The following is a 21020-nucleotide window of genomic DNA, read 5'->3' on the forward strand; positions in this document are numbered from 1 at the left end:
TGTACGGTTCACATTTCTCTGACAAAGGGTACAACGATTATTTCTTTAAGTCACATATGCATTTTGTTTTTTAAAGGAGTAGTGTAGTGAAAAAAAAACATACAAGTTTACGATCACGAGGTGCCCGACAGCTAGAACCCCCCGCGATCTCCTGTGCGATGCCCCCATAGTCCGCAGGAAGGGGGCGTGCTGACCCCTGAACAAAGTGGCTGCAGACACCCCCCCTCATGTCTCCCATAGAGATACATAAAAAGGGGCGTGTCAGCACGCCTGTTTCCTGCGGACTGGCAGGGCACCAAGCAGGAGATCCCAGGGGGTCCCAGCGGTCGGACATCTCATGATTGATAACTTATCCCCTAGGAACGTCAAGTGTAAAAAAAAAAAAAAAAAAACCTAATTAATGTTTGTATACATTGGTATAGGTTAAACAATGTCCAAATATCAAAAGTATAAGGCTGTGTTCACACAAGCTATCAACTTTCCTTCTAGGGTTCCAGAATTTTGGAGCGGTGACATTTTTGTCTGTTCAGAGGTAAAGTGGTGCAGTTGCCCATACCAATCAGATTGCTTCTTTAATTTTTAGAAGGCCTCTGAAACATAAAAGAAGTCAATAGCAGATCTGAAGCAAAAATGGTAGGGTCACACGTAGGGTAGGGAGGGTATGGTAGGGTCACACGTGCCGTATTTTACTGCTGCATATTTTCCTACCCATTGAAGTCAATGGCCCTCATTTACTTAGAAAATCGGGTTGTAAGTCTATGTTGCTTTCTTACCCGACTGCTTTTTTCCCCTGGTATTTATTATTATGTCGCATCCTGTTTGTCGCACGTGGGTTTTGTTGGTTTTGGTTTCCAACTCCTCTGAGTTGTCGAGAAAAAATCCACAACAATTCAACAAATTCGGGTTGGAAACCTTTATAAATACGTGGGAAAGCTCAGAAATGTCGGGTTACGCCCCTTTTTCGGGTTTGGGAGAATCCACATCGGGTCCGTCGGGAAAAAATGTTGCATCGTGTCGCAGACTGGCGCACGATGTCTGTGACATGTCGCAGACAAAGATGCAACAAAAAAAACCAGACAAAAGAAGTCGGGTTTAGAATAGTAAATGAGGGCCAATGGGTAGATAAATAAGCAGCTGGATTTTGCTACCCATTGACTTCAATATAAATAGAATAGAATTACGCAGCAGCAAATGTACAGCAAAATACGTGTGAGCCTACCCTAAGGGTTAATTCATATTTTGCTGCATAAGGGTATGTTCACACGTGCAGATTTACAGCGTATTTTACGCTGCGGATCCACTGGTGAAGGCCTGCTCTATGCTGGCTTTACATGTGCCTGGTGGTAGCGGCAATACGCTGCTACCAGCAGACACACTGCGATGTGCGAGTCACAGTATACTCGCACATCGCGGGAGCTCTCTGCCTAGCTCAGAGCAGGGAGAGCGGCCGCAATGTGAGAGTACGCCGCGCACATCGCTGCACTGTGTCTGCTCGTAGCAATTCACATATGCATATTTTTGCTGTGGATCTGCTGCTGCAGATTTTGCTGCCTATTGACCTCAATGGGCAGCAAAATCTGCTGAAGCAAATATGCAGCAGAAAATACTTATCTAAGGGCTCATTCACATGAGCGGATTTTGCTGTGGATTTTAGTGCAGATTTTTCAGCTGCTTATTTTCTACAGCTTTTTTTCTGCTGCTTATTCTTTGCTGGTAAATCAATGATAAAATAAGCAGCTGAAAATAAGAAGCAGAAAATAAAAAGCAGCAGATCAGGGGACCCGAGACTGGGGTCATTTTTGTGGGTGTGCTTATCACAAGCCATATCCCAAGTGTGAATTGAGCCTTAGGTAGTCAACAAGGTAAATAAATAGAGGCAACAAGGAGCCAGACAGAGAATTAGGGGCAGTTTGTTCCTTATGGATAGGAGATAGAGCCAGACAGAGAATTAGGGGCAGTTTGTTCCTTGTGGATAGGAGATAGACCCAGACAGAGAATTAGGGGCAGTTTGTTCCTTGAGGATAGGAGATAGAGCCAGACATAGAATTAGGGGCAGTTTGTTCCTTGAGGATAGGAGATAGAGCCAGACAGAGAATTAGGGGCAGTTTGTTCCTTGAGGATAGGAGATAGAGCCAGACATAGAATTAGGGGCAGTTTGTTCCTTGTGGATAGGAGATAGAGCCAGACAGAGAATCAGGGGCAGTTTGTTCCTTGAGGATAGGAGATAGAGCCAGACAGAGAATTAGGGGCAGTTTGTTCCTTGAGGATAGGAGATAGAGCCTGACAGAGAATTAGGGGCAGTTTGTTCCTTGAGGATAGGAGATAGAGCCAGACAGAGAATTAGGGGCAGTTTGTTCCTTGAGGATAGGAGATAGAGCCAGACAGAGAATTAGGGGCAGTTTGTTCCTTGTGGATAGGAGATAGAGCCAGACATAGAATTAGGGGCAGTTTGTTCCTTGTGGATAGGAGATAGAGCCAGACATAGAATTAGGGGCAGTTTGTTCCTTGTGGATAGGAGATAGAGCCAGACAGAGAATTAGGGGCAGTTTGTTCCTTGTGGATAGGAGATAGAGCCAGACAGAGAATTAGGGGCAGTTTGTTCCTTGAGGATAGGAGATAGAGGCAGACAGAGAATTAGGGGCAGTTTGTTCCTTGTGGATAGGAGATAGAGCCAGACAGAGAATTAGGGGCAGTTTGTTCCTTGTGGATAGGAGATAGAGCCAGACAGAGAATTAGGGGCAGTTTGTTCCTTGTGGATAGGAGATAGAGCCAGACAGAGAATTAGGGGCAGTTTGGTCCTTGTGGATAGGAGATAGAGCCAGACATAGAATTAGGGGCAGTTTGTTCCTTGTGGATAGGAGATAGAGCCAGACAGAGAATTAGGGGCAGTTTGTTCCTTGTGGATAGGAGATAGAGCCAGACATAGAATTAGGGGCAGTTTGTTCCTTGTGGATAGGAGATAGAGCCAGACAGAGAATTAGGGGCAGTTTGTTCCTTGAGGATAGGAGATAGAGCCAGACATAGAATTAGGGGCAGTTTGTTCCTTGTGGATAGGAGATAGAGCCAGACATAGAATTAGGGGCAGTTTGTTCCTTGTGGATAGGAGATAGAGCCAGACAGAGAATTAGGGGCAGTTTGTTCCTTGTGGATAGGAGATAGAGCCAGACATAGAATTAGGGGCAGTTTGTTCCTTGTGGATAGGAGATAGAGCCAGACATAGAATTAGGGGCAGTTTGTTCCTTGTGGATAGGAGATAGAGCCAGACAGAGAATTAGGGGCAGTTTGTTCCTTGTGGATAGGAGATAGAGCCAGACAGAGAATTAGGGGCAGTTTGTTCCTTGTGGATAGGAGATAGAGCCAGACATAGAATTAGGGGCAGTTTGTTCCTTGTGGATAGGAGATAGAGCCAGACATAGAATTAGGGGCAGTTTGTTCCTTGTGGATAGGAGATAGAGCCAGACAGAGAATTAGGGGCAGTTTGTTCCTTGTGGATAGGAGATAGAGCCAAACAGAGAATTAGGGGCAGTTTGTTCCTTGAGGATAGGAGATAGAGCCAGACAGAGAATTAGGGGCAGTTTGTTCCTTGTGGATAGGAGATAGAGCCAGACAGAGAATTAGGGGCAGTTTGTTCCTTGTGGATAGGAGATAGAGCCAGACAGAGAATTAGGGGCAGTTTGTTCCTTGAGGATAGGAGATAGAGCCAGACAGAGAATTAGGGGCAGTTTGTTCCTTGAGGATAGGAGATAGAGCCAGACATAGAATTAGGGGCAGTTTGTTCCTTGTGGATAGGAGATAGAGCCAGACAGAGAATTAGGGGCAGTTTGTTCCTTGTGGATAGGAGATAGAGCCAGACAGAGAATTAGGGGCAGTTTGTTCCTTGTGGATAGGAGATAGAGCCAGACAGAGAATTAGGGGCAGTTTGTTCCTTGAGGATAGGAGATAGAGCCAGACATAGAATTAGGGGCAGTTTGTTCCTTGAGGATAGGAGATAGAGCTAAAACCTATAAGCGCCTTGCACACTGCACACAGATCACCCGCCCAGTGACAGATCACCACAGGCGCTGGGCCGTCTATAGCTCGCAGCCTCATCCTATGGGAAGACAGCGGGTGACGTCACAAAGAAGCGATTTATGTCATTACCGTGAGAGAGAACTCCTGCAGCCGCTGCTCCGCTGTTATGACCTCTGCCTTCTCTTACCGGAGCGACTCGCGGGTGTCTCTTGATGTCGCGCACAGCCCGGATAGTTAAGTAAGCGAAAGGTCAACCCGCCCACTTTCCTCGGTTGTACTTTGCTCCCAGAGAAGCTCCCGCCTGTGTGAGGACTGATGGCCTACAGGCTCCGCTCCTCTTCAGAGCTGTAAAGAAAAACATTAACGTCAGATCCCGCAGGGAGTACAATAGACACACCGCGCTCCTCAGAGAAACTCTCGGTGTATACAGTGAATATACATGAAAGCCTCGGGCAATTTCCCAGTTTAAGAAGGCGCCGTGGCTTAGTTGGTTAAAGCGCCTGTCTAGTAAACAGGAGATCCTGGGTTCGAATCCCAGCGGTGCCTTGCGTTTTTACTTGGAAATTAAAAAGTGTATATTCGCTATTTCTACCAAATATTCATATGAACTGGTCACATGGTGTGTTTTCCTTTGTTCTATTTGCTACAATTATCAGTTATACCCATGTACGGCACACGTGACAATTTTCTCTTCTGTTTGCTATAATTATCAAATATACTCATGTACAGCACACGTGACAATTTTCTGTTCTTTGTTCTGTTTGCTACAATTATCAAATATACCTGTGTGGTGCACATGGTGCATTTTATTTTGTTTTAGTTGCTCTAATTATCAGTTATTCCCATGTACAGCAAATGTGACAATTTTCTTTTGTTCTCTTTGCTATAATTATCAAATATACCCATGTATTGCACTTTTTGTTTTGATCTCTGCAGTATTATTTTAATTTTTCACATATAATTTACAATACATATTTGGTAAGTAGAGGGTTAACTTGTGTGTAGACTGTTAGGTAATGTGTCTGCGGTGAATGTTCGTGACGCCAGGAGTGTTTACCCACCACATTCCAAGGTAAAGCATATGCCGGTGCCAGGCAAAGAATAAATCACCTGCCAGGTTAAAGGGGTACTCCACTGGCCAGTGTTCCGGCAGCATTTAGTGCCAAACGCTGTTCATGCGTTCCCTCGTGACGTCAGGCCATGCCCCCTCAATGCAAGTCTATGGGAGGGGGTGTGACAGCCGTCACCCCTTTAAGACCCTGTTAATAAAATTCCTGTTTCAGAGCGACTACACTCTACACAAGGATCCTGCCGACCAGGTCGTCATTCCACTGTAACCAGAACATCACAATGTTGCAAAAATTTGTGCAGACTCACTGCACAAATCTGCAGGGGTGCACAATGTACCTGGTACCATATTTAAAGGGATACTCCGCCCCTAATCATCTTATCCCCTATCCTTCGGATAGGGGATAAGATGTCTGATCGCGGGGGTCCCGCCGCTGGGGACCCCCGCATTCTACCATGCGGCACCCACCTGTAACGGCTTCCGGAACCGCTGGAGGCCCTCAGGCTAATACCATCCCGACCACGGGGACGGAAGATCCTGACGCCACGACTCCGCCCCCGTGTGACGTCACACCCCGCCCCCTCAATGCAATGCAAGACAGCTGTACAGAATACAACATAATGAAAACTAAAATATGGGTTTGGATTTTAGCTTCAACCACTTTAAGTCCTATGCACACATAAAGCTATGTGCATGCGGCATGTTTAACAACACTGTATTCTACCATAAAAGTAATAGTTGGAGCACAGTAAGGCCTTTTTAGGTTGGATTCTAACAGATTTTGGGGATTCAGTATAATAAAGAATCTGAACCATTCCTGAAACAGGAAGAGTTCCCCTAAATGTCCATTATTATAATGATAGTAACAAAAAAAGGGGTACTCCGGCGCTAAGACATCTTATCCCCTATCCAAAGGATAGGGTATAAGATGCCTGATCATAACCGCCGGGGACCCCCGTGATCTTTCACGCAGCACCCCGTTACCATCAGCCCTAGGTCTGATGACTGCCGATCACGGGGCCGGAGTATTGTGACGTCACGGCTCCGCCTCCGTGTGATGTCACGCTCCGCCCCCTCAATGCAAGCCTATGGGATAGGTGATGAGATGTCTTAGCGCCGGAGTACCCTTTTAACCCCTTAAGGACCGGGGTTTTTTCCGTTTTTGCATTTTCGTTTTTTTGCTCCTTGCCTTTAAAAAAAATCATAACTCTTTCAATTTTGCACCTAAAAATCCATATCATGGCTTATTTTTTGCGCCACCAATTCTACTTTGTAATGACGTCAGTCATTGTGCCCAAAAATCTACGGTGAAACGGAAAAAAAAATCATTGTGAGACAAAATTGAAAGTGTAAATGATGCAAATAAAATCCAACTTTTGTTGACATATTATAAGAATGTCTAATCTGTAATTTGATGCCTTTTGGAGAACTCCCCCAATATAGTTCCCCAGTATAGTTCTCCCCATATTAGTTGCAGTATAGTTCCCCCACACTAGGTGCAGTATAGTTCCCCCACATTAGGTGCAGAATAGTTTCCCACATTAGGTGCAGTATAGTTCCCCCATAGACATACAGCCTTCAGCCATATACAGTGTGTAGCTGAAGGCTGTATGTCTGTGTACTGCCCCATTTCAGTGTTCCGACCACCGGTCCTCCGATCCGGGGTCACGATCTACTGCTATGGCCTATGGACCAGAGCAGTAGGTCCTGGTTTGCCCCGCCCTAACGCCGGCCCTGATATACAGTACACCTCTCATCCATTGTTTAATATTATGGAGACAATGACCTGGGAATTGTTACACTCTGCGCTCCGGCCATGAGCGCAGTGTCCCTGTGTCCTTGTCTGCCAGCGGGGCTGGAATTCGCATCACGGGATGCGCCCGCATGTGAATCCCAGCCTGTCACTCACCTCGCTCCGCTGCCTCTGTGCCGGAGCTCTGAAATTTAAAGGGCCAGTGCGCCCATAATTAGTGTTTGCACCTTACACCACATTATAAGTCCCTGTACCTCCCAAACTTCCCTGCTGGATCTTCAGTGCCCCTAGCCTGAGATTCAGCGTTCCATTTTGCCTGTTGTCTAAGGCTGGGTTCACACTACGTTTTGTCCCGTATGTGACCGTATGCGCTCCCGTATGTCATTCATTTCAATGAGCCGACCGGAGTGAAACGTTCTGCTACGTTTGACTACGCTACTGCCTTATCCTCTGATACCTCACCTTGCCCAGCTACCTGTGTGGTTGAACCGTGTCAGCGGTAGTGACCTAGGATTTGCTTGCCGCAGCAAGCCCTTCCCAATACGGTCCGTATCATCAGCCACACAGGTTAGAGGATCCACATCCAGCTCCGTTACAGGAATCCAAAGAGAAAAGTCTATGCTAGAGCCCTGCGTGGGACTATTTACTTAATACTGTCTGCTCCTGCTGTATTTCTGCCCACTCCCGCAACGTGTGTATTCCTCTCCCACCTGTTGCCACAACGTGTGTGTCCAATCCCACCTGCTTCCGTAACATGCACGTCCTATCCTGTCCACTCCTGAAAACATTCTGTCACAACTTTTAGAGAAAGCCCCCCTTGTACTTTATCACCACCATGTGCCATTTCATCACCCCATTGAACTATAATACATTGAATACACATTTCTATACACAATGGAACACATTCAAGTCCATATACATATGTCAAGTTACATAGCATAACTATAAAAACTATATATATTAAGAAACTTTCAATGTGCAATCAATTTGAAAAGTATTATATGGTAAATTATCCCAATAAATCTATCCTGGATTGGGCTGATTTTGGGCTGAGACAAAGTATAATTGACAAGCAAAGTATGCCAATGTAAGGCCACAGAGGTGCAGGGAAGTGTGTGTAAGCAAAGTGTAGTATACAAGCCAGAACTAAATCCACAGAACTAAAAGTTACAGTAATCCAAGGATCCGACAGAAGTAAAGTCTTCCCAAAGGATTCTCAAAGACTGTGTTTGCAACATTTTTTATTTTTGCATATCTGAACTGCAATCAAAAGGGCATTTAAAAAATACAGGCATTTTTAGATTGTGCTATATTGAACAGCAGCTGGCAAAACATGGTATTGTACCAATCTTTATTGTATTGATCAACATGATTAAAGCATTACTGTCATTTCTAAAAACATTTGACATATGCAATTTGTAAAATGTTTGGCTCATTTGGGTGGCAACCTAGAGCTAAAGGCTACCAGTGGGCCCAAACTACCAATATGATAATTAGAGATGTCGCGAATTGTTCGCCGGCGAACAGTTCCCGGCGAATTTAGCATGTTCGCGTTCTCATCACCGGGCGAACATATGTGAAGTTCGATCTGCCACCTATTCTTTAACATTGCAGTAAACTTTGACCCTGTGAGTCAGAGTCAGCAGACACATTACAGGCAATCAGCAGCAGTCCCTCCCTTCCAGACCCTCCTACCTCTTGCACAGACGCCATTTTACCCTCATTCAGCATGCTGCAGGCTTAGGAAGTGGAGGGTCAGAGAAGCTGCTCCTGCTGTAAAGGGAAAGCGATAGCTAGGTTGCTGCTAGGGGGTGTATTCAGGGTCCAGTTTACTTCTAAAGCACTAGTGTAACATCTGCTTTAAGGACAGCACCCAAAAAAGCCCTTTTTATGGCTGAAAGATATCAGTCCGTGTGTCTTGCAACAGCTGGTGGCACCCTGGTTGGGAGGGAACCGCTGGTTAAAAGGGATACTCCAGAATCAAGCTTAAGTTCCTTCAAGCAACTACTACAGTATTCAAAGGGCTGAAAGATATCAGTCTGTGTGTCTTGCAACAGCTGGAGGCACCCTGGTTAGGAGGGAACCGCTGGTTAAAAGGGGTACTCCAGAATCAAACTTAAGTTCCTCCAAGCAACTAACTACTACAGTATTGAAAGGGCTGAAAGATATCAGTCCGTGTGTTTTGCAACAGCTGGAGGCACCCTGGTTGGGGACCACTGCTTAAAAGGGGAACTCCGCTGGCAAGCTTTTTTTCTTTAAAGCAACTAACTACTACAGTATTCAAAGGGCTGAAATATATCAGTCCGTGTGTTTTGCAACAGCTGGAGGCACCCTGGTTGAGGACCACTGCATAAAAGGGGAACTCCGCTGGCAAGCTTTTTTTCTTTAACTCCTTGGGGACGGAGGGCGTATGCATACGCCCTCGCGTCCCGTCACTTAAGGACGGAGGGCGTATCCATACGCCCTCCGTATTTCCGATCACCGCAGCTCGCCGGGCGGTGATCGGAACGGGATGCCTGCAGAAATCATTCAGCAGGCATCTCGTGACATCGCCCAGGGGGGTCATGAGACCACCCCATATCGGCGATCGTTGCAAATCGCTCGTCAATTCAGACGAGCGATTTGCAATGATTTCGATCTCCGCCGCTCGCCGGGCGGTGATCGGAACGGGATGCCTGCTGAAATCATTCAGCAGGCATCCCAGCCCATCGCTGCGGGGGGTCGTGAGACCCCCCTAAAAATACGATCGCAGAAAATCACAGGGTCTGTGACCCGGATGTAAAGGGTCACGTGTGCCGTAGCACACGTGACTTAGCTGGCCTCAATGTTAGCTGTTAGAGGAATCAGTGATGATCCTCCCACAGCCCTTTGATTGGATGGTCGGTACGACCATCCAATCAAATGTATTGGCGGGAGGGGAGCACCCTCCCCTTGCCCTCCAGATGCCCCCAAATCACCTGAAAAGTCCTGCTCAGCCCACCAAAAGCTTGTAGTTGGTGAGCTGAGCAGAGACTGAGGTGAACTACAAATTCCCCCCCCCCCCATACTGTGCCTTTAGAACCCCTCTGTAGCCCCCTGTAGCCCCTTGTCCTGTGAGGGAAAGTGGTCTTAGGTAGGGACAGCATCTTATATGTGCATAAAAGTTAATACAAAAAAATAAATACATTTGTGAAATCCCCCCCCCCCCTTTAGGTCCCCTGTAGCCCCTGTCCCCTTGTCCTGTGGGGGAAAAAAAAGTAAAAAAAAAAAAATTTTGCAGAGTCCTCTATCTGCGGGTGTTTTTTGTTTTTTTTGTATGCCCCAGCCCTTACAGGGGCGCTGCGGCTTACCCCCATATATTTTTTTTCTGGGGTGTAAGCTTTTTTTTTTTTGTTCCCCTTATTCGCTTTCCCCCTTATTCGCTTACTTTGGCCGGACCCTCTTCCCTATAAAGAGCATCCGGCCACTGTTAGCGAAACGCCCACCCCACTGCGTTTTTTTTGGGGTGCAGCATTTTTTTGGGGTTAATAAGAGTTTATTTTTTCTTTTTTTTTATAGCACCTTTTTTGGGGATTTGCGGTCCGTGCCACCAGCAGCAAGTCCGTGCTGTGTGGACGGACCGTACCCCTGTGTGCGCCTGCCCTGACCGCTGACAGTAATATATAACTGATCAGCGGTTTTTTTAGGGTTCAGGCAGGTGCTTTTTTATTCCCCCACCTTTTTGGTGTCTTCTGCGCCCCCTGCTGCCACTGAGCCCTAATCAGTGGCGCACACAACTGATTAGGTATACGCTCTTTGGCGCAGGTTTTTTTTGCATTAGAAGCACACGCTTTTTTTTTTATTTTCTAGGTTTGGTATAAAGTAGAACCCCCCCACACATATACACAAAGTAAAACACTCACACACATATACACTCCCCCCCCCCCCCCCCTTCCCATAAGTGTTAGGCGATGGCTCGCAGGGCGTTTTCAGTGGAGGAGGCATATGCCTTACTTGCCTCCGACTCTGAAAGCGTCAGTTAGGGCGAGGAACACCCCACTTTCCTGGTCTCTTCCTCGCTCTCCTCATCATCTAGTGATGATGAGCCCCCAAGGCGGCGGAGATGCCGCCGTGTGAGACCACAACCCCCCCATGCAACTGACCCTGTGCCCCATACTAGTACTAGCGATCCTGTCGCCAGTACTAGTATGGCAGCCCACCAGGCAAGACCACCGGTACCCTCTACCGGTGAACCTGTCTGGACTACCCCAGAGAACTTTGAGCCCGTGATTCCTGGGTTTGTTGGCAACCCAGGAATCCTAATTGACATCGCCGGGTTCACTGAAATTGACTTTTTTAGTCATTATTTCAGTGACGACTTTGCCAACATGATGGTGACACAGACAAGTCTGTACGCCCAACAGTTTGTCGCCGCTCACCCGGGCTCGATTTTGGCCAGGCCAAATGGCTGGTCTCCAGTCAATGCAGCCGAAATGAGGACCTTTTGGGGACTCGTGCTGCATATGGGCCTAGACAAAAAGCCTAGTGTCAGGCAGTACTGGAGCGGGGACATCCTATACAAGACCCCGCTTTACAGTATGGCCATGGCACGGGAACGTTTTGAGGCCATAAGGAAATGTTTGCATTTCAATGACAATGCAACATGTCCTCCCCAAGGTGATTGTGCCTATGACCGCCTGTACAAGATACGGCCGGTCATAGATCACTTAGGGGCCAAGTTTTTGGAGGCCTACGTTCCCCAAAGGGAGGTCTCAATTGATGAGTCTCTTATCGGTTTTCGGGGGAGACTCTGGTTCCGCCAATACATCCCATCCAAGCGGGCGAGATATGGCGTGAAGCTGTATAAACTCTGTGAGAGTACCTCCGGGTACACTTACAAGTTTAGAATATACGAGGGTCGAGATTCCCGTATTGAACCCCCAGAATGTCCCCCCATTCTGGGTGTCAGCGGGAAGATCATGTGGGACCTTTTGCACCCACTACTAGATAAGGGTTACCATCTGTACGTGGATAAATTTTATACTAGTATCTCTCTGTTCAAATCCCTCACCGCCAGATCTACGTCCGCTTGTGGGACCGTGCGGAAAAATCAGAGAGGCCTCCCGACCTATCCCCTCCAGGCACCAATCCCCAGGGGTGAGTCCCGTGCCTTTTCCCATGAAAACCTGTTGTTGGTGAATGTGACGATCCGTCTTGGGGATTAGCTCTGGGATCGTCCTGGACCACGCTACAGGATGCGTTTCTTCTCAATAAACCAGCAAACAAACGCTTATAATGCAAATCTGGCACCTTGCCAGTTTTATTAGACAGGTTGCAGGGAAAGAAATAAACAAAAAGCAGGAACAAAACAAAATCCTAGACCGTCTGGTCACTGACTAAACAGATCAGCTTGTCCTGACTAACAACCGCTGAGCTTCCCTCAGCCGGTTAAACATATGTCCCCTGCAACCTTCTACTCACAATGTCACTCTCTTTGAGCCCCTCATAGCTCGGGCTGTGTACTCCTCAGCAGGCTCTGTCTCTCCCCTACAGCCCACATGCTGTCTCCTAGGAAGAGCCTAGATTAGACCGAGTCTCCATCTCATATACACTTCCCTTCCTTCCTGCCTCATTACTTAAGAAGCAGGTGAGAGCTTCTGCAGGGTGAGCCAAGGAAATACACCCTTTCCTTGCCACACTGCCACATATCCCCCCCCCCCTTTGCTCAGACCACCGGGAAGGAGCACATGTATTTGAAAGGCAGAAATCATCTGCCTTTCCTTTCTCTTGGACAACTTTTGTCCCACAGTCTCTGAAGTCCTTGACTTTTTTCTTCCGGACTTTTACCAGCCACCAATTGCAAGTCTCTTGGTCACACCTCTCCAGTACCAGGTTCTTCACCCTGGTGTGGGCAGGGTTCTTGAAATTAAGGAGTGAGAGGACCGATGCTTCTAACCTTTGTCTTCTTCTTGCTTGCCGGACCTCTGCCTCTGCTTTAGAGAATCTTTCGGCCTCAGTGACTTCACCAACCACTGTCTTGTTCTCTGTACCGTCAGAGGACCTCTGACACGGGTCCATCTCAGTTTCAACTTTAGAGGACTTCCCACCTGGTTTCACCTCAGTCTTGTCTTCAGTGGATTTCTCACATGGTTTCACCTCATCCCATCCAGCTTTCTCTTCTGGGGCACCAGCTTCCTCAGGTTTGGCTTCAGAGTCTTTGGCTCCTTCAGATTCTTGTGTAGAATCAGCTTCTACTACTGCAGCTTCTTCAGGCTTACTCTTCTCTTCACCTGTAGCTTCAGTTGTGCCATTCTCTTTACGCACAGCTTTTGAGGTTGACTCTGGTTTAGCTTCTGCTTCAGAGGATTTCTCTGCCTCAGCATTACCTTCAGAATTTTTGGTCTCCTCAGGTTCAGAGGATTTCCCACCAGGTTTCAGCTCAGTCCTAGCTTCAGGAGACTTCTTACAGGACTTCACCTCAATCTTAGCTTTAGAGGACTTTTTTGCAATCAGAGAAAGCATAACTGTATCCTGTAACTTCGGCCCCAGAAGCTTTTCTTGAGCCAATTCCGCCATATCTTGGTCTCTGCTCTCTTTTAGGACTTCCTGGTCCTCTTCCTTTTTCTCACATTTTCGCAGCTTACACTGGAGCTTAGCGGACTTCATCCTCTCACTGTCAAGTAACTCTGTCAAGTCCCTGACAGTATCTTCCGAAGACAGCAATTGTTTCCTCAATTGTTCATTGTCCGCCAGCACAGCCACCTGCTCGTAGAGTTGCGCTCCCAGCAAAACCAAGGCAGCTACGTGGGACCTTCTGCGCGTTTCGTTCTGCGCTTCCAGGCTCTCTTTTAAGATCTTCATGTCATCTTCCAGCTTTATATATCTCAGCTGCTCACTCTTGAGTTGTGCAGAGATCACCTTCTCACTGTCCAGCAACTGTTTCTTGGACTTCACTAAGTCATTGATAGATTTTCCACTCTCACCAATCTGTTGAGATAGATCTGAGATCTCCTGTTGCAAGTTCTTGTTTTCATGTTGCAGAGTCTCAACTTGTTCCAGTGCCTCCTCATACTGCTCACGGAGCAAGACATTGTCATGACGAGCAGATTGAAGAGCATGTGCAAGGGCATTCTTCACCTTGACTTCCTCCTCAAGTTGTCTCTTAGCTTTAGAGACACTCTCCAGATTGCTGGCAAGAGCTTCAGTTTCCATCTTCATTTCATTCTTCTCTTTTTCTATTTTTTCCATGGCTACCAGGCTAGCCTTGTGATCACTCTGCAGAGCCTGATATGCACCATGTAGAAGACTCACTACTTCTTCCTGGAATGACATCCGCTTGGCCAGACTCTGCACTTCACTCTCCTTGCTGGCCACAAGACCCTGGGAGCGGGACAGTTCATCCTGCAGAGCCACAAACTCACTTCTGTGATGCTCCATGACTTTTTCCAGCTGAAGCCTCACTTCTTGCTCTTTTTTAAAGTCAGCAAGTGATTTGTCCCTCTCCTCTGTCAAGCGATGTACCTCTTTTTCTTTCTCCAACAACTTCACAGAAACCATCTGCAGGGTTTCTTCCAGATTCTGGATCTGCTTCAGTTTTTTCCCAAGGCCAGCTCGTCTTTTCCGAGACCTTTTACGGACAGCGGTCTCCTCACTCTCGCTGTTAGACCTTGAGACATCCTCTGGTCCTCTGTCAGACACTCGACCCAGCTCTTCTCCATCTCTAGATGAAGTCTCCCCCTTTTCCGAGGTTGCGGCCACTTGTGCCTCATTATTATCATCCACAACAGGTGCCACTGACACCTGGCACTCTTCCTCTCCCACCACGTTGGCAACTCTGGAGACTCTCGCTAAACACTCCCGTCGGACCGGCAATCCCTTGGCGGTAAGTTTGTTGCCCCTAGCAACAACTTCAATGGCTCTTGGCACCAGCGAGTCAGGGAGATTCCTGATCAGTTCCTCTGAACTGTCTCTCGGCTTCTTGGCAGACTTTTCTTTTGTCTTGTCACAGTCTCCTTCACTTAGGACTCTGTCTGTGACCGTAAGTGCAGCCCCCAGCTCCACTGGTACTCTTTTCTGGAGTTTTGGTTTTTCCACAGCCATCTCTGGAGCTTCTATTCCAGTCATCACTTTAACTTGACTCGCGGACTGTTCTTCAGCTCCCCTAGTGGTCTGGCACACTCCCACCTGACATATACCTAGGGTCTGCTGACACTCCCCGTCCTCAGCCTCTGCTGAGTTACTGTCCCCTGCTATGTGGTGCAAATCAAGTGTTGTGAGCCTATCAGGTGTTCCTGCTCTAGTCACCTGACTATCTTCCCACAACTGCTGAAAAAATGGAAAATCCTTCCCCAGCACTACTTCATACTCTAAGGTAGGCTCTATTGCAACCTTGTGACTTATGGTACCATAGGGAGTAGAAATACACACATTAACTGTTTTATAACCCCAAATACCGGCCTGTATAGACACTATAGCGGGGTCTGGCTTTCTGCAGCTGGTCTTTACCAGACTTATTACACATTTTGGATCTAACAAAACAGTCATCTTTTTACCTTCTATTTCCAGCTCACACAGGTTTTCTTTTGTCCTGCGAGAGGTGGGAATAGAATTCTTTACATCAGAACACATTAACATAAGTGTTTCAAGAAAAACATTATCAGCCTGCATGGGTTCACAATATACAGCACCATTCACACAGTCCAGTAGAGACCCCCCAGTCCTCACTCCTTCCGGAACCTTTGTGTGCGAACTCTCCGGTGCACTCTCAGCATCCCACAGCTGCCAGAAATACGGAAAGTCTCTGCCCAGTACAATTTCCACTGTAAGTTCTGCACATACCTCCATCATATGGCTTACTGTCCCAAAACATGTATCAAAGGTAATTTGAACAGTCTTACCGGGCTCCGGGCGGGACTTCACAAAGGGAATTATTTCTGGCATAATCAGAGATACAGTCTGGCAACAATCCAAGTCCACCCACAGTGGGATTCCGCCCACCGACAACTCACGGGACCTTGGCTTCGTCTTGGCGACCACCGGTTGTGGCCCACGTCGGTTGCTCCGAGCAACAGCCTTTCGAGGTTGTCCCATTTTCTTGAAAAAAAATCTCGATCCGTTGCCCCTAGCAACGCTCCTCCACAGACACCAAACTGGGCTTGAACTCCTCTGCTGGGCTCCTCCGACTTGCAATCTTGCAGGGGGTTGCTCCTAGCAACAGCTCCTCTCCAACTCGCTTGTTGGTTGCCCTTGGCAACAGGTTGCCCTTAGCAACGGCGTGCCCGCATCCTCCACCAAAATGTAACGATCCGTCTTGGGGATTAGCTCTGGGATCGTCCTGGACCACGCTACAGGATGCGTTTCTTTTCAATAAACCAGCAAACAAACGCTTATAATGCAAATCTGGCACCTTGCCAGTTTTATTAGACAGGTTGCAGGGAAAGAAATAAACAAAAAGCAGGAACAAAACAAAATCCTAGACTGTCTGGTCACTGACTAAACAGATCAGCTTGTCCTGACTAACAACCGCTGAGCTTCCCTCAGCCGGTTAAACATATGTCCCCTGCAACCTTCTACTCACAATGTCACTCTCTTTGAGCCCCTCATAGCTCGGGCTGTGTACTCCTCAGCAGGCTCTGTCTCTCCCCTACAGCCCACATGCTGTCTCCTAGGAAGAGCCTAGATTAGACCGAGTCTCCATCTCATATACACTTCCCTTCCTTCCTGCCTCATTACTTAAGAAGCAGGTGAGAGCTTCTGCAGGGTGAGCCAAGGAAATACACCCTTTCCTTGCCACACTGCCACAGTGAAGTATAAGGACAAGAGGGATGTCCTTATGCTGACCACAATTCATGGGAACGGCAGCACCCCTGTCCCTGTGCGAGGTATCGCGGCACCGGTCCTCAAGCCTGATTGTATTCTGAACTACAATCAGTATATGGGGGGAGTTGATCTTTCTGATCAAGTCCTCAAGCCATATAATGCCATGCGCAAAACCCGGGCATGGTACAAAAAGGTTGCAATCTACACGGTCCAGGTTGCCATGTACAATGCATTTGTACTATACCGGAGCGCTGGCAACACAGGGAGATTTCTCAAGTTCCAGGAGGTGCTCATAAAGGCCCTGATCTTTGGTGGTCAGGGGGGAGCGGCCCCGAGCACTTCCGGAACTGGAGGTGCCAGGATCGTCCCTGGCCAGCACTTTCCAGGTCCCCCACACTGGAAAGAAGGGGCGATCCCAGAAAAAATGCAGAGTGTGTCGCAGGAGGGGGACACCACCACTCAATGCGACACTTGCCCCGATCATCCGGGCCTCTGCATTAAAAACTGCTTCATGGAGTATCACACTTCCATGGAGTGTTACATTTTAAAATCATCTTTCCCCATTTTAATTCCCCTTGATTTAACCCCAATGTACCTGTCCAGAGTACATTGTCCTCCAAATTTTAACCCCCCCCTCCCCAAAAAGAAAAAACCCAAACCCAATAAAATAATACCCCTGATAAGACCTCTGGTGGTATTGGGTCATGTGTCAGAGTCATTTGTATCGGGGGTTTTCAGGTTGCCTCAAATGCGCAGCGCTCTCTCTACACCTGAGCGGGGTGCGCATTTGGGGTAACAGAATAGGGACGGCCACACACATCACATTCCCAGAATGATGAATCAGAGTATAGGGTTTGGGGCGGGCATAATTGTTACTTTTGGCTATACTCTGGGTCATCATTCTGGGTACCCAATTTGCAAATTATTATGAAAATTGCAATTTTCATTTTTCAAAAAACTACCCTTCATCCATTCCTGGAAAATAAATCTAGGGAACGGCCGTCCATTCAAAATATGGTCACATGTGGCTGTTTCTTTTTTTATTCTCCTCTGAATGTATGTAACCGTCAGACTTCAAATGCGCAGTGCTCTCTCCTCCCCTGAGCGGTGTGCGCATTTTCAGGTAACCGTTTAGGGATGGCCACCCAAAAAAAAACTTCCCATAATGATGAAGCAGAGCATAGGGTTTGTGACGGGCACACATATTACTTTTGCCTATGCTCTGGGTCATCATACTCAGTACACAGATAGCATATCAGTTGTAAAATTGCAATTTTCATTTTTCCAAAAATACATTTCATCCATACCTGGAAAATAAATTTAAGAAGCACCCGACCGTTCCAAATGTCCACTTTACCCCTATAAAGATTCCTCAGGGGTTGTACTTTCTGTAATGGTGTCACATGTGGGTGTTCCTTTCTTTTATTTTCCTCTGAATGTATGTAGCCGTCAGCTACTGATATGCCATAGGCCTCAAATGCAAACATTGCTCTATGAGTCTTGAGCATGTTATGTGCCCGCACAGCATGTTATGTCCACATATGGGTTTTTTTTTTTACTCAGGAGAAATTGGGTTAAACATTTTTGGGGATTTTGCTCTGATTAACCCTTGTAAATTAGCAACATTTTTTTATAACAACAGCATTTTAGTGAAAAATAACACACTTTTCGGTTTTACAGCCCACTAATGCAAAAACCTATGAGGTGTAACTACTCACTGTACCCCTTGTTACATTCCTTGAGGGGTATCATTTGAAAATTCAGGTCACTTGCCAGGTTTTTTATTTTTATTTTAGGTCAGAACCTCTGCCATTGCAGGGCAAATCCCCACCTTAGGCCTCAAAGGTGCTCGGTGCTCTCTCACTCATTAGCCCAGTTGTTCACCCGCACAGCACGTTACATCTAAATATGTGGTATTTCCTTACTCGGGACAAATTGGGCACCAAACTTTGGGGGGCTTTTTCTCCTATAATCACAGTTAAAAATGAAAAATTGTGTGTAACAGTAGCAATTCACTGTAAAAAATTAGATTTTTAAGTATCACGGCCCACTGTTCTAAAAACCTGTGAGTTGTAAATACTCACTGTACCCCTTGTTACGTTCCTTGAGGGGTGTACTTTCCAAAAAGATGGCACAGTATGGGGGGATCCTCTGTTCTGCCACCATGGGGGCTTTGAAAATGCACATGGCCCCCAACTACAATTCCAGCCAAAACAGCACTCCTTCTCTTCTGAGACCTGCAGTGCGATCGCCGAGCAATTTACGTCAACGTATAAGGTATTTACTTATTTATGAGAAATTGGGCTACAAATTTTGGGGGGATTTTTGTTCAATTACACCTTGTTAAAATGAAAAATTTGGGGTAACACAAAAATGTTAGTGTTAAAAATCAAATTTTTCACTTTTACAACCCACTGTTCAATAAACCAGTGAGGTATAAGTTCTTACTGTAATGCTTATTATGTTCCCTGAGGGGAGTAGTTTCCAAAATGGGGTCAAATGTGGGGGGTTTCTGCTGTTTAGACACCACAGAGGCTTTGTAAATGCACATGGCCCCCAACTTCAATTTCAGCAAAATTCTCTCTCTTACAGCCAAACAGCGCTCCTTCTCTTCTGAGACCTGTAGTGCGCTCGTCGAGCAATTTACGTCTACATATAAGGTATTGACTTATTCATGAGAAATTGGGCTACAAATTTTGGGGGGATTTTTGTTCAATTACACCTTGTTAAAATGAAAAATTTTGGGGTAACACAAAAATTTTAGTGTTAAAAATCTAATTTTTCAATTTTACAACCCACTGTTCAATAAACCAGTGAGGTATAAGTTCTTACTGTAATGCTTATTACGTTCCCTGGGAGGTGTAGTTTCCAAAATGGGGTCACATGGGGTTTCCGCTGTTTTGGCACCACGGAGGCTTTGTAAATGCACATGGCCCCCAACTTCAATTTCAGCAAAATTCTCTCTCTTACAGCCAAACAGCGCTCCTTCTCTTCTGAGACCTGTAGTGCGCTCGTCGAGCAATTTACGTCTACATATAAGGTATTTACTTATTCATGAGAAATTGGGCTACAAATTTTGGGGGGATTTTTGTTCAATTACACCTTGTTAAAATGAAAAATTTGGGGTAACACAAAAATTTTAGTGTTAAAAATCAAATTTTTCACTTTTACAACCCACTGTTCAATAAACCAGTGAGGTATAAGTTCTTACTGTAATGCTTGTTACATTCCTTGAGGTGTGTAGTTTCCAAAATAGTATGTCATGTGGTTGTTTTTTGCTGCTCTGGCACCATGGGGGCTTCCTAAATGCGACATGCCCCCCTAAAACCATTCCAACAAAATTCTCTCTCCAAAATCGCAAAGCTGCTCCTTCCCTTCTGAGCCATGTTGTGCGTCCGCAGAGCACTTAACATCCACATATGAGGTATAGTCATACTCAAGAGAAATTGGGCTATACATTTTAGGAGTCTTTTTTTCCTTTTACCCCTTGTAAAAAGTCTAAAAATTGGTCTACAAGAACATGTTAGTGTAAAAAAATTAGATTTAGATTTGTTTCCTCCACTTTGCTGCTATTCCTGTGAAACACCTAAAGGGTTAACAAAGTTTCTGAATGTCATTTTGAATACTTTGAGGGGTGCACTTTTCATATTGGCGTCCATAATGGGGTTTTTCTCACAGAAAGGCCCCTCAAATCCACTTCAAACTTAATTGGTCCCTGAAAAAATCATATTTTGAATTTTTCATGAAAATTTGGAAAATTGCTTCTAAACTTTGAAGCCCTCTAATGTCTTCAAAAAGTAAAAACATGTCAACTTTATGATGGAAACATAAAGTAGACATATTGTATTTGTGAATAAAGATATAATTTATTTGGAATGTCTATTTTCCTTACAAGCAGAGAGTTTCAAAGTTAGAAAAATGCTAAATTTTCAAAATTTTCATGAAATTTTCACCAAGAAATGATGCAAGTAACGCTGAAATTTTACCACTAATATAAAGTAGAATATGTCACGAAAAAACAATCTCGGAATCAGAATGAAAAGTAAAAGCATCCCAGAGTTATTAATGCTTAAAGTGACAGTGGTCAGAATTGCAAAAAATGCTCCCGTCCTTAGGGTTATAATGGGCTCCGTCCCCAAGGAGTTAAAGGAACTACCTACTACAGTATTCAAAGGGCTGAAATATATCAGTCCGTGTATTTTGCAACAGCTGGAGGCACCCTGTTTGGGGACCACTGCATTAAAGGGGAACTCCGCTGGCAAGCTTTTTTTCTTTAAAGCAACTAACTACTACAGTATTGAAAGGGCTGAAATATATCAGTCTGTGTGTTGTGCAACAGCTGGAGGCACCCTGGTTGGGGACCACTGCTTAGAAGGGGAACTCCACTGGCAAGCTTTTTTTCTCATTGTT

General features: G+C 46.0%; 2 protein-coding genes and 1 non-coding gene across 7 annotated transcripts in view; 2 read left to right on the plus strand and 1 right to left on the minus strand.

Moving 5' to 3' along the window:
- Positions 1-4561, minus strand: part of LOC130273618 (carboxymethylenebutenolidase homolog) — a 56146-nt gene extending 51585 nt beyond the window's left edge. The window contains exon 1 of one of the 2 annotated variants that reach the window (XM_056520714.1): positions 4199-4561. The gene's annotated coding sequence lies outside the window, so the exon portion shown is untranslated. Of the gene's footprint in view, positions 1-4140 lie in introns of both variants that reach the window. The other variant, XM_056520713.1, reaches the window with a different exon arrangement.
- The window catches only part of LOC130273617 (carboxymethylenebutenolidase homolog), a 103296-nt gene that overhangs the window by 33407 nt on the left and 48869 nt on the right, over positions 1-21020 (plus strand). For 2 of the 4 annotated variants that reach the window (XM_056520710.1, XM_056520711.1), the window contains exons 1-3: positions 4118-4249; positions 19203-19270; positions 19583-19650. Coding sequence is in view for 1 of the 4 variants with exons in the window: in XM_056520709.1 (XP_056376684.1) it covers positions 4224-4249 (26 nt within the window). In the remaining 3 variants the exon portion in view is untranslated. Of the gene's footprint in view, positions 1-4117; positions 4250-19202; positions 19271-19582; positions 19651-21020 lie in introns of those variants that run through there. The other 2 variants (XM_056520712.1, XM_056520709.1) reach the window with 2 other exon arrangements.
- On the plus strand, positions 4484-4557 carry TRNAT-AGU (transfer RNA threonine (anticodon AGU)). Its single transcript has one exon. It is a non-coding gene; the product is annotated as a tRNA-Thr (tRNA).

This window comes from Hyla sarda, chromosome 5 (genome assembly GCF_029499605.1).
Source record: "Hyla sarda isolate aHylSar1 chromosome 5, aHylSar1.hap1, whole genome shotgun sequence".
In the NCBI taxonomy this organism is placed as follows: Eukaryota; Metazoa; Chordata; class Amphibia; order Anura; family Hylidae; genus Hyla; species Hyla sarda.